This window comes from Varanus komodoensis, unplaced genomic scaffold, assembly GCF_004798865.1.
Source record: "Varanus komodoensis strain SLA01 unplaced genomic scaffold, ASM479886v1 scaffold30, whole genome shotgun sequence".
NCBI lineage: Eukaryota > Metazoa > Chordata > Lepidosauria > Squamata > Varanidae > Varanus > Varanus komodoensis.
In genome coordinates, this window is record NW_025335762.1 from 905,039 (window position 1) to 920,879 (window position 15,841).

The 15,841-nt window shown below is 48.7% G+C and overlaps 1 protein-coding gene across 3 annotated transcripts in view; it reads left to right on the forward strand.

Annotated features, from left to right (window-relative positions):
* The window catches only part of KAT6A (lysine acetyltransferase 6A), a 64,505-nt gene that overhangs the window by 40,368 nt on the left and 8,296 nt on the right, over positions 1 to 15,841 (forward strand). For all 3 annotated transcript variants that reach the window (XM_044437299.1, XM_044437301.1, XM_044437300.1), the window contains 4 exons: positions 4,843 to 4,936; positions 10,955 to 11,186; positions 13,461 to 13,674; positions 14,462 to 15,166. In XM_044437299.1, the coding sequence (XP_044293234.1) occupies positions 4,843 to 4,936; positions 10,955 to 11,186; positions 13,461 to 13,674; positions 14,462 to 15,166 (1,245 nt within the window). The remainder of the gene's footprint in view (positions 1 to 4,842; positions 4,937 to 10,954; positions 11,187 to 13,460; positions 13,675 to 14,461; positions 15,167 to 15,841) is intronic.

The following is a 15,841-nucleotide window of genomic DNA, read 5'->3' on the forward strand; positions in this document are numbered from 1 at the left end:
TTTTACCACACAAAGGATGGGATAAACCCAGAACAACACAGAATATACAGTGCCTTGCATGAGTATTCTCAGACACAAACACCCCTTTGACTTTTCCACATTTTGTTGTGTTATAACCTGAAATAGAATTGGATATAATTGGCATTGTTATTGCCTGACGTGTGCAAGATACTTGGCACTATGAAGGTCAAAAATATGTTTTTTTGTGGTAAAACAGAAACGTACTGGCACTTGTTGGTTGCATAAGTATTCTCCCCACCCTTTGTAGTCTGTGGAACAACCTGTAACTGCCAGAAGTCACATCCTAAATAGTTGAATGGAGTCTATTTGTGCGCTCTTCTGGTGCCACATGAACTAAGAGTAAATGCTTCTGATTCTTGGAAGCCCCTGAAAGTGTTGGAGAACATATTTAAGCAAGCAGCATTGTGGACCAAAACATTATCAAAACACTCCAGGATAAAGTTGTGTGGTAGCACCAATCTGTGTAGGGTTATAGTGACGGGGTAAGGAGCGTGTTAGCTAGGGAAGAAAGAGATCAATAGTCATTTTTGAAGGAGCAAGAAAGATACCCAGTTAAGACACAAGAAACCATCCACAGGACAACTGTCACTCAGCTGGCTGGGCTTTATGAAAGAGTGGCGAAAAGACAGTGCGGGAGCAAACTGATACTGGAAGCTGCAGAAGGCATGTAGGAGACACGGTAAACTTATCCAGTCCACTGCATTTTTCTGGCCTTGCTTGCAAAATGTGAACTGTGGCACAAAGCCAACGGTGCTCTTTCCCTGAGAACATCCCCAGTGAAGCATGGTGCTGGCAGCATCGTTTTGTAGGGAAGCTCTTGCTCAGCAGGGACCTGGTCAGAATCGAGGGCAACATGAATGGAGTCAAATGCAGGGCAGTTCTAGAGGAAGGCTTCTAGAGGGGCCTGGGACTAGGGCCAGCAGGTCAGATGCCCTTCCACAAACAGCCGCAGTAACATTGGAGAGGTATGAAAACAAGAACCTGACTGTCTTAGAACGGCCCAGTCAAAGCCCAGACCTCAGTCCAGTTAAGAATCTGTGGCCGCCGATGGGGGCACAGCAGTTTCGCCAGGAAAAATGGGCAAATTTCACGGCATCCATATGTGCAAAAGTGATAGAACATAAGAGCTTAAGAAAAACCATGCTGGGCCAGATGAAAGGTCCATCTAGACCAGCTGCCCACAGGATCCCTCAGGCAGGAAGGGTGCAAGCCCTGCTCCTGTCTCAGCTTCTCAGCAACTGGTGTCTGTGGGCATGCCTCTTCTGGTAAGGGCACCTGCCCAGCAAGGCTAGTAGCCACTGCTAGCCTCCTCTTCCATGAACAGAGACTTACCCAAGAAGACCAGCAGCTGTAATCGCTGCCAGCAACCCAGAAGGCCATGCACTTATGCAACCAACAAATGTCAGGTTGTTTTTGCTTACCTACCTTTTGTGCCATGGCAAAAATTCTTTGCCCCTTCCTGGTGCTGCTCTTGCACCCATCAGGCAGCAACGATACCAATGAATCCCATGTTAACTTCAGATTGTACTATGATAACATGTGCCCAAGTAAAGCGTGAGCGTGAATACTTCCGCAAGGCCCTGTGGAAGGAGATCCTCGATAGCTAGCATACAGGAGCAAAATGAACGACTGAGCACCTGCACCTTTTCCTTGGTGCCATGTCTTCTCCACGTCTGCCTGGCTGGAAGAAGGCGCTGGTTGCCCAACTGTTCTGCCAAAGCCTTTGAACTGGTTTCCCTGCTTCTCTCCCACACAAGCTGTGGTGCCAGCAGTTGTTCAGCCAGCTCTGGGCCACGGTGTGGTGTGACGAAGTGTTCTGCTGCAGGCAAGGCACCTGTTGGCAAGGCACGTGGTGCAGTGGGGGTGGCCCACGGAATGGTGCCATTGCAGAGGAGGGGCTGGTGCTTGGAAGGCTGCTGCCAACATTCAAAGCTGCCTGCCTCTCAGCGGTGGCAGCTGATTCCTCGGGACCTGCTCGCAAAGGAAGTCTGAAGTGTCCCATACTGATTCGCCTGGAGAGCAGATACCGCTGGTGGTTGTCTTTGACCAGGTGGAAGGCATGGAGGGTAGTCGTGATTTCCTTAAACATTTTCTTCAGGCCGTGAAGTTCTCCCTTGTACTCTGGGGGGGAGTGCAAGCCTCACATGCAGAAATGGGCGAGAATTACTGTGCCCGGTGCTTTGCACATATTCCTGCACCTTGGACTTATGCAGGAAACTGGGACTGCGCCAAGGGCCTTCACTTTCCAGAATTGCACCAGAGCTCTCCTGACACCGTTGGGCTCCCTCCACCTCCCTTGGGGCCCCGGCTGCCACTTGCGGCAGGGACCTGGCGTGAGTGAGAAGAATGGGGTGAGGGCTCAGGGTTCACCTCTGTGGGGTCTATTGTGGGGTGTGGCAACATCAGCAAAGGTGGCGCAATTACTCCCGTTACGTGTCCTGCAGTAAATGCTGCAGAAAGTTCTGAATGTATCTGCCCCCAGCCTGGGGCATGGATGATGGGCCTTGGGTTCCCCACACAGACAAGGCTGCTGGAGGGGTCAGCTTTGTTCAAACTTTGTTTACTAAGAGGACTAGGCAAGCAGTGCTGGGAAGACTGCCCAGAAGCGGGGCGTTCCTCTTGGTGGCGATCCATGGCACAAATTAAAGGAAATTTTCCACACTAAATTATTCTGATAGATTGATTGCATAAGGTGAAACACAGCCTATGCTGTAGAGGCTTCTTTTCCAGGAGACTTTCTGAAACCTTGGTGTATGGGCATGGAGGCGGGGCACCGTGGAGGCAAAGCCAAGCTTGGCAGACTTACTGCGGACTCCTTCAGGGCCACCTGTCGTTCACGCAGCTGGCTCACAAGGGGTAGAAAGAAAGTGGGGAAAAGATTCCTGGCAAGTGAAGCACCAACATCTCATCGGAGGGGGGAGGAGAATGCCAAGGGAAGACCAAGGCCACAGCACCACACTCTGTTGCTAGGCAGAATTTGGGAATTGAGACTGCTCATGAGCAGTGGCACGTTCTTTGGCTTTTCTCGCTGAGTGACTAGAGTTCTTTCTGGCAATTCAGGAGGAAATTGCCCTGCTGGCACCCGGCAGCACAACAAGCCACCCTGGGAATGCGATACTGTGCAACAAGCTATGGGTTCTTGGAGGGGCTTGCCTGCCATTCATTCCCGCCAGCAGCTTCCTTTTATGACCTTTTCCGTTCACTGAGAGAAGTGAAGCTGGGGCTGTGCTAATTCTGTGCTTTAAGAAATAGAATAACATTTTGCACAGTGGTCACCCAAATCCTGTGCAGAAAAGAAGCTGAATTGTAGGAGGCGCATACATCGTGCCAGCTGACTGCATTTGTGGGCATGTCTATGTTTTGCATAATTTGGTGTTTGATGTTTCATTCAGCTTCTTATTATGAGGATCGTTGCGGAGAGTTCTACACAAAATACCGCTCAAGCACTGGCATTTGCTAGCCTCACATTTTTAGTGCATATTAACCATACACCTTTTCAGGCATATCTGCTTTGAGTCACAAAAGTTAGAAACATATATGTGGAAAAAAGCAGGTGACACTGCTGAATTCTGCCCCCAGAACAAATGCCACATGCTTTTGTGATACACACATGACTTAGCTGTAGCCAACAACCCAGCATGTTGCTTTTTTCCTGTCAATTATTAAGGCTATTTCTCTGGAAATTTATGTTAAAACTGGTATGACTTTCATCCAAGTGAATGATTTTTATAGAGTTGTAAATTGAACAGCATGAACAGAAAATAAGCTAGATTAAGTACTTTGTAATACTCCTCACCAATTGTACTGGGTTTAACCAAAGGGTCCAATTTTCTGTATACTTCTAAAACTCTGTGCAGGCAGAATTCAGGGAACTGAAGCAGTTAATAAGGCCAGCTTTCTCTTTATCCTGTTGAACAGTGTGTATCCTCCGAGGAGCTTGAATTCCAGCTTGGCTGCTCTGAGGGGAGAAGGTTTTAAATGACTTCCTCGTCCCTTGGGTCGTGAAGAGTAGAGCTAGTTGGTGAAGTAAACACTAATTGCTACCTCCACTGTGCTTGCTTCTCAAATCAGACGCTGATCTCATTTCAAAGCTTTTGTTTGCACTTCAGGAAAGAGGCTATTGAGGCTGAATGCCGCTTTAGTCCTCCTCATGCAGGGGCCAGGCATAAGGGGTGAAAGGCCCGTCTTGCATTTTTCCCTCCCCCGCCCCCATGGAAGCACTTATGCTTTGAGAGCAAACTTTCAGAATTAGGCAGCCTTAGTCTGCAGCTTGCCCTCCTGTCCCCACAAGTGCATGTGTGGATTGGATGTTGATCAGGAAGCAAAGAAAATTGCCAATTCCCTGAACACCTTTTGGGGTGGGATGAGCATAGGGGGAGTATTGTGCTTTAAGTGCAAGGCCCAGGGGGTGACCCACGAAGAAGGTCCCAGGTTCATTCCTCTGCCTCTGTTTAAAAGAACCAAGGTAGCAGGACTGCGAAGACCTAGGAGAGTCTTTGCTCTGTCGAACAGACGTCATAATAGGCTTGATGTACCAGTGCTTGAACTGGGCATAAGGCAGTTTCATATGTTCAGGGGTGTTTTTCTCTCTCCCTGTTCCTGGCAGAACTTGCAGTAGTAGCAGTCCCTTGTTAACTGTCTAATACTCTTCCACTGGAGACTTGTTTTCAGAGCGATGCTCATGACTTTCTTCAGTAGGGCTGTAACTGTGTCTCTTGCTGGAAGGCTCCCCCCACATAAATTACTCGTCCAGAAGAATTTCTCTTCCTTCTCGCTAATCCCTTGCTTTTACAGACAGTTTTTCTCCCTTTCTTTTACTAGGAGAAGCACTGCCAGCAGAAGTACAACGTTTCCTGCATAATGATTCTTCCCCAGTACCAGCGCAAGGGCTACGGCAGGTTCCTCATTGATTTCAGTAAGCATCTCCTTATTTTTCTGCATTTTCTTCAGCTTCACACAAAAATTTATAAAACCAAACAATTCTCCAGTGGTGGATTTGGTAGTACTAGATATCGCAAGCATTACTTATCTCAATTGACAACCTTTTGGGACTCCAGGAGACATCCTTTTTCTTACTGTTTTCTGCAGAGGTATTCTTGTAGCTTATGTGGATGCCCTGACAGCCTCTTTTTCCTTATCACACTTGGACTTCAAAGAATGTTCAGCATCCTTCCATCTCAAGCTGTATAAAGAATTGCATTCCCCTCATTATTTATAATTTAAAGTAATTTGTAAAGGAAGGCTTCCCCTTATTCTAACTTTGCAATAGCTATTACTTTGAGGAGCAAAGCGAATGATGTCCCTCTGTCCTTCTCGGGATGCCCTCCCCAGTCTGCCAAGAGAAGGACATTGAGCCCTACCAAGGAAAGGCTACTCTCATTTTAGTATTAGGAAATTAACCAAAGACATTGAAAGTGTTATTGGAAGAGAGCAGGACGGGGATTCGGGCGATGCAGGTTCTAGTCCTTGCTCAGCCGTGGAGCCAGCTGGGTGACTTTGGGCCAGTCCCAGACTCTCAGCCCAACCTGCCTCACAGAGTGGTTGTTGTGGGGATAAGAGTGAGAGCAGCAGGAGGAGGAGAATTATGTGAGCTGCTTTGATTTCTTTGGAAGAAAAAAGGCAGGGTAGAAATGTAATAAATAAGTAGATACAGTGTTAGTAGGGAAGTAGTTCAGTGAACACGCAAGCAACTGGATGCACAACTTCCAGTCTCAGCCAGTTGAGACTGCATCTCAGTATCCCTAGACTGTTTTAATAAGACAAAATTTGCTTTATCAAAGGAATAGTAAAAGGAGTCGTCAGAGTAGCCAGCTCGGTTGCTTACAAAGCAGAATAAGTTCCTGCATTCTTTCCTCCGGGGTGTTTTGCTGGAATCCTAGAGAAGCTTGCAATGCTGCTGTACCTCCCCAGCAAGGCTTGGAAAACAAGCCATTCAGTGTAGCTGGTGTATGTTGCACAGCTACATTATTATCCCTCCCTTTACTGCAGCCTTCTGCATCTGGGAGCCCACCAGATGTTGTGGAGTACAACTCCCAGTATTCCAGGCCATTGGCTCTGCCAGCTGAGACTGATAGTGCCATCCTTGAGACTCTTTAAAGCAGTATACTCTGCCCTTTATGCATTGTTACTGTAGCAGGCAGGGTGCAGAGTTGTGCGTATGAATCCTTTCTAGAGTAGGGTTCCCTTCATGGTGCCCTGCTGCCTACAGGAAGCTTCACTGGCACTTTGGAAGCTCTCCACTCCCTACCCCCACTCCCTACCCCCAATTTTAAATTGTATTTTCAGTTTAAAATAATGAAAAATGTTGGGCACCTTGTCCTTTTTCCTGTTCCTGACCCTGCAAGCAGGCAGGAAAAAAGAGGAAAGCCGTCTTGCCCTTGCATTTGCTTTCTTGCATTCTCTCAGATCCCAACCTATAGTCTTGCTGTTTCTCATCAGCCAGTCCCTTTCCTCCCTGCTCCTCTCTTTTCATCTTTGCTGGACTTTTTTCTCTTCCTCCCAGCCCTTGCCTCGCTGCTTCTTTCTCTTCCACCTCTTTATCTCACTGTTTCTCCCGCCTTGTAGGCTTTCTATCCCCTCTACTCCGTCACCTTGCTATTTCCCCCTCTCTCCCAGGTTCTGTCCTCTCAATTTCTCCTCCCTTCTTTCTTTTCTCCCCTGGGAGGCATTATGTGGCCAGCCACATCCTCCTCGGCAGCCATCGCTGCAGTGGCTAAACTTCTCAAATCTGGTGTTGCAGAGGGTTGAAGGGCAATCCCTAGTATAGTACTGTACATCAGTCAAACCTTGAAGCAATGAAGGGATAAGCAACTACCAGTGGATATGCAGGTGAGGAGAAGAAAAGCACAGCTGCTTTCTGCCCGTTGCCGCAGCTTATTTTCCACAATCACCAGTAGTCTCTAGGCTGTAAATGTCAGTGTGACTCATAGCAGTGATGAGCAGTGCCATTCCTCCCAGGTTGTGCCGCATCTCAGTCATCTCCCCCTTCTGTTTTTTTCAAAATTAAACTCCACTACTCTTAGCTTATTTGATCAATTATCCTAAGATAACTCAAAGCCAAGTTACCCTCATAATCCATAGACGTTCCTCCTGCCAAGCCTTCCACTTCTATACCAGTCTCAGTAATCTGACAATTATGCAAACTGCAGGCTATCATCTGAGACCATGTACAGTGAAGTCTGAAGCAGACTGGACCATTTTCTGATCAGTTAGCGGTCAGTTAATTTGAGATCAGTTACTTTAAGGATGTCCAAAGAACAGGATTTCTCTTGAAGCCCCGTACTTTGAATTACTTGTTCCTGATAATGAGCAAGCAAGCATTGGTAGCACTTGAACAGTGTATAACAGGGAGCTCCCTCCTCACAATGCAGGGCTGCCTAATTGGGCTTGATGGTCAGTGGTGGCCCTAAGGAGCCTTCACCTCATTTATAGCTGGAAAGGTGAAGGGAACAGGTATTTCATCTGGATCTGGCTCTCCCCTGCCCCTCCAGAAAGCCCCTTTGCTTTGGGTGCCACCACCACCAAGCCCAACTGATACAAACACCTTTGTTGTTCCACCTGCCCATGGCTGCCAGGTAGTTTTCATGCCATACTGACAGCATGCAAACAGGTTGCGACCAGAACACGTAACGCTTACTGCCTCCTCCCATATCCGCCTGCTCAGTCTCTGAGGTCAACAGGAAAGACTCTCACTTTTCATGTATCAAAATCTATAATGCTTGCCCAGAATCACTTTATGGGGATGTTATTGCCTGTAAAGGTATAGATAAGGACTTATCCAGGGCTGAAGCCCAGTGTTCTGCAGATGGCTTATGTGACACTCTGTTAGATGTATGCCAAATTCAGTAGTTTTATTGGAAAGTGGCCCGTGTCTTTCGTGATGCGCTGTTGTGGCCGTCCATCTCTCAGGATCCAGATCGTTCTGGTCTATTAGACTTGGTTCCAAGGGAGGGTTGCAGGAGTATTTGGACAAAAACACTTCTCCAGAATGAGGCAGGAACTCTGGGATAGTGCCAGTCATCACAAAGGACTAGTGTTGGTATTTCCCACATTCCTTACACATAAACAACCACCTCCATCCAACCACTTTTAATCCAACTGATAATCTTAATCTATTAAACAAGGAAAAGCATGTTACAAATTAGGGCTATATGGTAAGTTCTAGACCTAGCAAACTTGAAAGAAGCACTATAATCCATACCCTAGTTGGATCAGCAAGACAAAGACAGATTCTTTCTCTTGTAGGATGTAGTAAAATTCTCTGAAGTTTATTTTTCAGAGCACTTTCATGTTAGAGCAAGAAAGATGATGTTAAAATATCCTGGACTTCTTGGTTTGTAAGGTGCTTGTTTGTTCCTTTTTGTTTTATAGTGTGTTTTCTATGCAGGCCCCACATTCCCAGTCATGTCAAATAATCCTTAAGGGCTGAACTCACTAATTTTTCTTCTTTGGTGTGCTGAGAGTTTACAATACGAAATTATAGTATCCCTTCTTCCGCAAATGAGATCTCTAAAGGAGGCGGTAGTCCGGCCAGTCCAAAAGAAGGCTTTCCTGGATCCAGAGATGGTCACCAATTATAGACTGGTGGCCAACATCCCGTTTCTGGGCAAGGTGTTAGAGCAGGTGGTGGCAGGACAACTCCAAGCACTCTTGGATGAAACTGATTATCTGGACCCATTTTAGTCCGGCTTCAGACCCGGGTATGGTACTGAATCTGCCTTGGTCGCCCTGTATGATGACCTGTGCAGGGAGAGAGATGGGGAGTGCGTCCCTGTTGGTCCTCCTGAACCTCTCAGCAGCTTTCGATACCATCAACCATGGTATCCTTCTGGATAGGCTAGTGGGATTGGGAGTTGGAGGCACCACGTGGTGGTGGTTCCGCTCCTATCTCAATGGCCCATTCCCGAAGGTGGTGCTGGGGGACTATGGCTCTGCGCCATGGCAGCTATGCCATGGAGTTCTGCAGGGTTCCATCTTGTCCCCCTTGCTATTTAACATCTACATGAAACTGCTGGGAGAGGTCATCAGGAGGTGTGGGCTGCGGAATCATCAGTATGCTGATGATACCCAGCTCTACCTCTCGTTCTCCACCAATCCAGGTGAGGCAGTGGCTGTACTGAACCGGTGCCTGGCCGAGGTAATGGGCTGGATGAGGGCTAATAAACTGAAGCTCATTCCAGACAAGACGGAGGTCCTGTTGGTGGGTGGCTCGGGTCTCAGGATGGGGGACTTGGGCCTTGTCCTGAATGGGGTTGCACTCCCTCTGAGGGACAGGGTTCACAGCTTGGGAGTGCTCCTCGACCCAGAGCTATCTTTGGAAGCTCAAGTGACTGTGGTGGCGAGGAGCACTTCCTTTCAGCTTCGACTGATCCATCAGCTGCGTCCCTACCTGGAGAACAATTGCCTGGCGACAGTGACACATGCATTGGTTACTTCCGGATTGGACTTCCGTAATGCGCTCTACGTGGGGCTGCCCTTGAAGATGGTCCAGATACTTCAGATGGTGCAAAATAGAGCTGCCAGGTTGCTGACGGGGACTGGGCGTTGTTCTCATATAACCCCAGTCCTCTACCAGCTTCAATGACTCCCCATTGAAGTCCAGGCCCAATTCAAGGTGCTGGTTATGACCTATAAAGCCCTTAACGGCTTGGGCCCAGGATACCTAAAGGAGCGCCTGCGTCCATATTTGCCATCCTGCCCCTTGAGATCGGTGGCAGAGGCCCTTCTCCAGGAACCCTCCGTGAAAGATATTAGGAGGGTGAGTACCCAGAGGAGGGCCTTCTCTGCGGTGGCGCCCCACTTATGGAATGCGCTCCCCAGAGAGGTCCGCCTGGCGCCATCGTTATTTGTTTTTCGGCGCCAGGCCAAGACCTTTTTATTTAAACAATATTTTAATAATCACTGATTTTATTTATTGGTTTTATAATTTTGTGCCAGGATGTTTCCAGATTTTATATATGTATGTTTTTATATATATGTATTTATTTATAATGTTGGAAGCCATCCCGAGGCTCATGCGAATGGGATGCCATACAAAAATTCCAAATAAATAAATAAATATGTTGCCACTTGTTATTTGGCTACCTAAAAAAGCAACCTGTCATGTACAGCTGAAGTGGTTCTTCAGATGTTTATTCCCTTATTAATGATGAAAGGGAAGTGACAAATCACCCTCATTTAGCCGCTACCTCATAGTGCCGTGCTAACGGCGGTTTAAAAGTGACTTGTGAATTTTAGTGGCAACAGTTCCAGCAGTCCTCCTCGTGTACCCACTCCATGCATTGTTGCTTCTTTAATAGCAAACCCAGTAAATGAATGCTGATGAAATCCACTGTGGAAAGGACCAGCAGGCTTTGGGGAACCTCCAAAGATTGCAGGAGCGCCCAGAAACGTCCAACGTGTGAATGGGAGGGAAGCCCTGCCTCCCCGGAAGGAGCTCACTGATGACGGGGAGAGACCTCACAACCTGCGGCGTTTGATGGTCGCCCCTGAACTGGCCATGAGCAGTAGCACTCCCCACGGCAAGGTTTTGTTGGAGGTCTCCCTAGAATAGGAGGAATCTGCCATCTAGTGGCATCCTCTTATAGACAGCAAACATGAGATGTGCTAAAACTTCCCAGGTGTAGCTTGCAGGGCTGTTCTCTGTCATTCGCCTGCACGTGCTTCCTCACGTGGTCGCTGGGGTTGGTCCTGAGAAATTTTGGATGCTTCTCCCGTGGAGTAGACTTGTGCATCTCTCTGGCTGGCTGTGCCAAAGCAGGCTGGTGCCCCGGAGGAGCAGCAGGTAGAGCGTGTTGGTCATGGCCGTTTTCCTTTGTAGAGCCATCACCGTAGTTCTCAAATTTCAGCGGCTCTCCCCACTTCCGCGGCTACCCGGTTTTGTTGGCAGCTGCATCATGAAGCCTAGTCCTCAGTGCTTTCTGCTTCCTCCTAGGTTATCTCCTCTCAAAGCGTGAAGGCCAAGCCGGGTCCCCAGAGAAGCCATTATCTGATCTGGGCCGCCTCTCCTACATGGCTTATTGGAAGAGTGTAATCTTGGAGTGCCTTTATCACCAGAATGACAAGCAGATCAGCATCAAGAAGCTAAGCAAACTGACGGGCATCTGCCCTCAAGATATCACTTCCACCCTGCACCACCTGCGCATGCTTGATTTCCGTAACGATCAGTGAGCATCACAGCCCGGTTGCTTCTCTGGCAGGCCTGGGAGGCCCAGAAAGGGCAGAACCGCGGTCGGGGGGGGGGGCTGTGTCCAAAACAGGTTCTGTAGGAGCAGGGCAAAGTGCAAGTGAAGTTTGCACCTGGAGTGCCTCAGGTTTTCAGCTTCCCTGTTTGTGGGCTTAATGATTCTGGAGCTGCGCCTGAAAGATTGTGGGCAGTGTCTTTGGAAGTCTCAGAGGCCAGATGCATGGCTGTATTTATTACAACACATGCGCTGCCTGTCCGGGTACAGATCCTTTCAAAGCAGCTCACAATGCATTAATCAAATCACAACATGTTAAAACTTAAGAAATTGGGACTTGTCCTGCAGGGAAGTTGATGGTAGATGGCCTGGGGTGGTAGTATAGATGGAACTGCCTCTGGACCCTTCTTTGCCTGTCTCCCCTTCCTAAAATTTCCTTTTTTAAAGATTTTCTTAACATGAACAACTACCCAAAAAATATAAAACAGAACAAACTAAAATGAGCAAAGCAAGCTAAAATAAACCAAGTTGCCAAGGGAATTCTATACAAATACAACCTTCTAAAATTTCCAGTGGCTGCTTTGTAGGCTTCAGTGCTTTGTACTGTTCCTTGCTTCCTCTCCTCATAGATAGCAGAAGTACTGTAAATTATGCAAAATATTTAAAAAATCAGAATTAGCAAGAAAATGAGGCATGATGCAGAATGCTCAGTTTTCATAATTTGGGCCAGTTTCTGTGGTTCTGGGCAAAAAAAGTGAATTGCTTAGATAACAGAATTGTAACATTCATAGGAGGGCCCACAGTCCTGAACACGAGTCTCACATCAGACTGGAAAATCGTGGAATAGAGTGGCCCATGCACCATTAAATAACTTTTGAGGGAGTGGGAAAGGCTGTCAGAGGAGAGGAAAGCATGCTTTGCCCATTTGCTTAGTGGTTTGACAAAAAGTTGGCAAATTATACGATCGGATGACTCCCTTGTGCAAACTAGTAAGCTTTACCATATGATCGCTGGAAATCTTAGTTAGTCCTCTGGCTTCCGAGACGTCAGCCATTGTAGCCTGCACCCTAGCAGTAATAGCTAGAATCCCGCTTTTACTTTTAATTCAAAAGCTGAGTTGATTGGGAAGCTGAATGCCTGCACTTGATACTCCATGTACTGCTCCTGTGGAACTGCAGTGTACACAGAGTCTTGTCTGTAGGCAAGTTTCTTTGCTTGCTTGCTTTTTAATAGTCATTTAATAAGTTGTGTTGGTTTCTCGGAATTGCTTTTGCATAATCTTAGAAAAAGGTTACAGCAAACTGGCAGCCTTGTCGCCCCTTTGCAGTTCGGCTCCTGCGGCCCTGGAAGGTGCTGCTGCTTAAGCGCTTGACATTGAGTTTTATTTTCATTACTAAAATACAGTAACTGCATTTCAAAAGCTGAGGTTCCGGAGTGGCTATGCTTTTAGCTTCCAGTCCTTTGCCCGCTTATGATGTTGCTAGTTCTGGCATGGGAAACCAGGACGGTTGGTGCTCTCTTTTGTTCTGTTTTTCCTGTAACAGATGCCTAGCCGCTGCTAATGGTCTTTGTTAACCAGTTGTAAGGATCGCACCTCAGTATTTGGGTGAACCTTTCCTTTCTAGAGCAGATGGTGTTCAAATGGCCTCTTTAATCATATGTCAAGTGCAGCTCTGCCACAGCCCATTTAAGGGAAGCCACTTCACACCGGGTGGCCTGGGATCCTGTTGCACTGGGGCAAGAGTGTGGTCCTTTTGAAAGGGTAAGTAGCAGAGCCCTGCTTTGGGTCCCCGGACAGGGAAAAGCTCCTTGGCTGGCGTGAGTATGGGAACTGCCCCCTGCCTGGCCCCGGAGGCACAAGTTGCTCAAGGGGAGTCCTGTGGCATCTCTGTCGCCGCCACCTTGGGCTCTCCATCTGTTCTAGTTTCACTTCCGTGCGATTCTGGACTGCTCCAAGAAGAGGCTAGCGGGAAAAGAAGGTTCATGCTTCTGTGCCAAGCAGGGCCCAGAGCACACGCTTAGAGCCACTTGGACAGCCTGCTGCTGGCTTCCATTGTGGAGAACTCGTTGTGCCCTGCCAGTTCTGTCATCCCCGCCTGTTCGCTTCTCCATGCAAGCGATTGTGGCAGCTGCGCAGTCATTTATCTGTTCCTCAGTTGCTCCTTCTTGTCATGCCTGTTTCTTTCCCGGTGCTGGCCTGTGTGTTCCCTGCACTCCCTGTCCATTGACTGAAGGGTTTTGGTCTTTTTGCCTCCTCAGATTTGTGATTGTTCGGCGGGAGAAGCTGATCCAGGACCACATGACAAAACTGAAACTGAATCTCCGGCTTATAGTCGTGGATCCGGAATGCCTGCGCTGGACGCCCGTCATTGTCTCAAACTCTGTGGTCTCGGAGGACGAAGAAGAAGAACCTGAAGAAGGGGATGATGAAGAGCAGGTGCCACAGCAGCCGCCGCCAGAGAGAGAAGTAGAGGTGAGTGTGCAGCCCCTCCGTGCCGTATTTCTGCACGTACAAAGGGTGGAGAAAAGGCAGGCCCATTCCGCCCATCCTTGGAGCCACGTCCTTGGAAAAGCGGGACGTAATGCAAATCAAGGCATCCTTCCATTGACCGGGACTGTTGGCCTGTGCCTGTGCCTGGCCCATGCTCCCAGGCGCTTTCCTTCTTTTCCGCAGCCTGGGGTGCTGTAACTGGGCACTTTGCACCTTGGCCTCTACCCTGAAAATGGGATTCATCCAGGATGAAAACTAGGGGCCCATGAGATTGCGGAGTCTGATAATTAGCAGGGCACTTTGCAAGTTGCCCCAGACTCCTTTCTGTGGACCGAAACACCCAGTTGGGGTTCCTTAGGGAGATGCTGTGTGGATTTCCAGTAGAGCGTTATTAACAGCAGCTTCCACTTCAAAAATGCTGTGAAATTAGTTCCAATGAGGAGGAATTGTAACAGGATCTAGGACCTAGGGAAGAAGTCAGCAGCTCAGGGGAAGCTGGGAGGAAGCCTTGGAGACACTTCTTAGAAGAGGGAAAGGACTTGAGGAATGTGGAAAAGCTTGGCTGGAGAGGCTGCGACAGGACGTTGGGAGAACTAGTGGGGAGCGAGGAAAGCTGGCTGTGAATGGGAGCTTTCTGTGAGGGAGGCCAGAATGCCCAGTGACCGCTGAAATCTTTTGGGGCAAGCTTTTGGTTTAAACGATAATCCTTAGAACTTTGATGTCTATAAGAGTGAATACTTAAATAAATTGGGATTTTTCTTCACACTAGGTAATAAAATCTGTATCCTGGGAGAGAAAAGAGAGAGAGTCTTGCTTTCCTCTGGAGAGTGAAAAAAAGCCGGAGGTTGTCACTCCGGCCAACTCTGTCTGGCCGAACAAGCAGAGCCTTCCCCTGGCCGGTCTTTCTGCAAACAGCCAGACACCACGGAGGGGCCGATGGGGTCGGAAGAACAAAAAGCTGCGGGAGTCCTTCACTGAGAAGGAGTCAAAACTGCTCTTAGAAGAGAAATCAGCCCTGGCCAGAGGGGGGCGGTGTGGGGAGTGCCAGGAAAAGGCGGCGGCAGCGGCGGCGGCGGCGGCAGCAGCAGCAGCTGCCTCTCGGGGAAGATTTGCAGAGAGTGAAGAGAAGGCCACCTCTTCCCAGGGACAGTGTGGCAAGTGCGAGGAAAAGTCCCCAGCCCCCCGGGGGCACTTCAGTAAAGATGAGGAGAAGTCAGCCGTCTCCCAAGGGCAATATGGCAAGGGGGAAAAGTCCTCGGCAACCCAGAGGCGGTACAGTGAAGGCATGGAAGTGTGGAGGGGGCAGCTGAAGAGCCCCGAACCTCTGAAAAGCAGGCTGCCTCGGAGGCACAGCGAGAATGACCGGCCGCTGCTGAGGCACTTCAGCGAGAGCAGCGAAGAGGACGAGGAGGGGCCCGTCAGCCCCTGCTCCAATTCCCCACCAGTCCTCACCAAACCCACCCTGAAGCGAAAGGTGCCTTCTGATTTATTTATTTATGTATGTGTTTATGGTGTATCCCTCACTCACTCACTCACTCACTCACTCACTCACTCACTCACTCGATGTTCAGCCTGCCCCATTAGTCACAAGGCTCCCGCAGGGCTCTCTAGGAGGCTCTGTTAGACCTTCTTCCCTCTGTGTTCTGCCTGGCAGCTCCATGCTGCAGTTAAATATGCCCCTTAGAATCCCTGAAGGCCTCGCCTTGGAAATCCTCTCTGCTCGCCAAGCAGGCCTGCCACTTCTGCACGCGGCCTTCGCTGCCACGCGGGTTCTCCCTGGCTTTGCTCATCGAGGGGCGAGGAGGCCAAGGGCTCTGCAGGGCACTGGCGCTCCCTGTACCTCACAGTCACGGGGGCACTTAGCAGCCATTTTTTTGGCTTCACAGTGCCAGGCATGTCTTTAAAGTCGTGAGGAGGGAAAATAAACGTCTTAAAAATGAGAGCAGACATTTTCAAGAGCTCAGCTCCTATGCCCACATTTTAGGGTTAATTTAAAGTTCTGCTGTGGAAGCAAGCACAGGCACTTCTGTTTGTATTTTATGGTGTTTCTCTTAAACTGATTATCTTTACATGTTTGATATAAGGGCAGCAAGTTGCAAGCTGATTAATGCATGATTTGCCGTGTTGCTGACTGTGTGCATTCTATAGC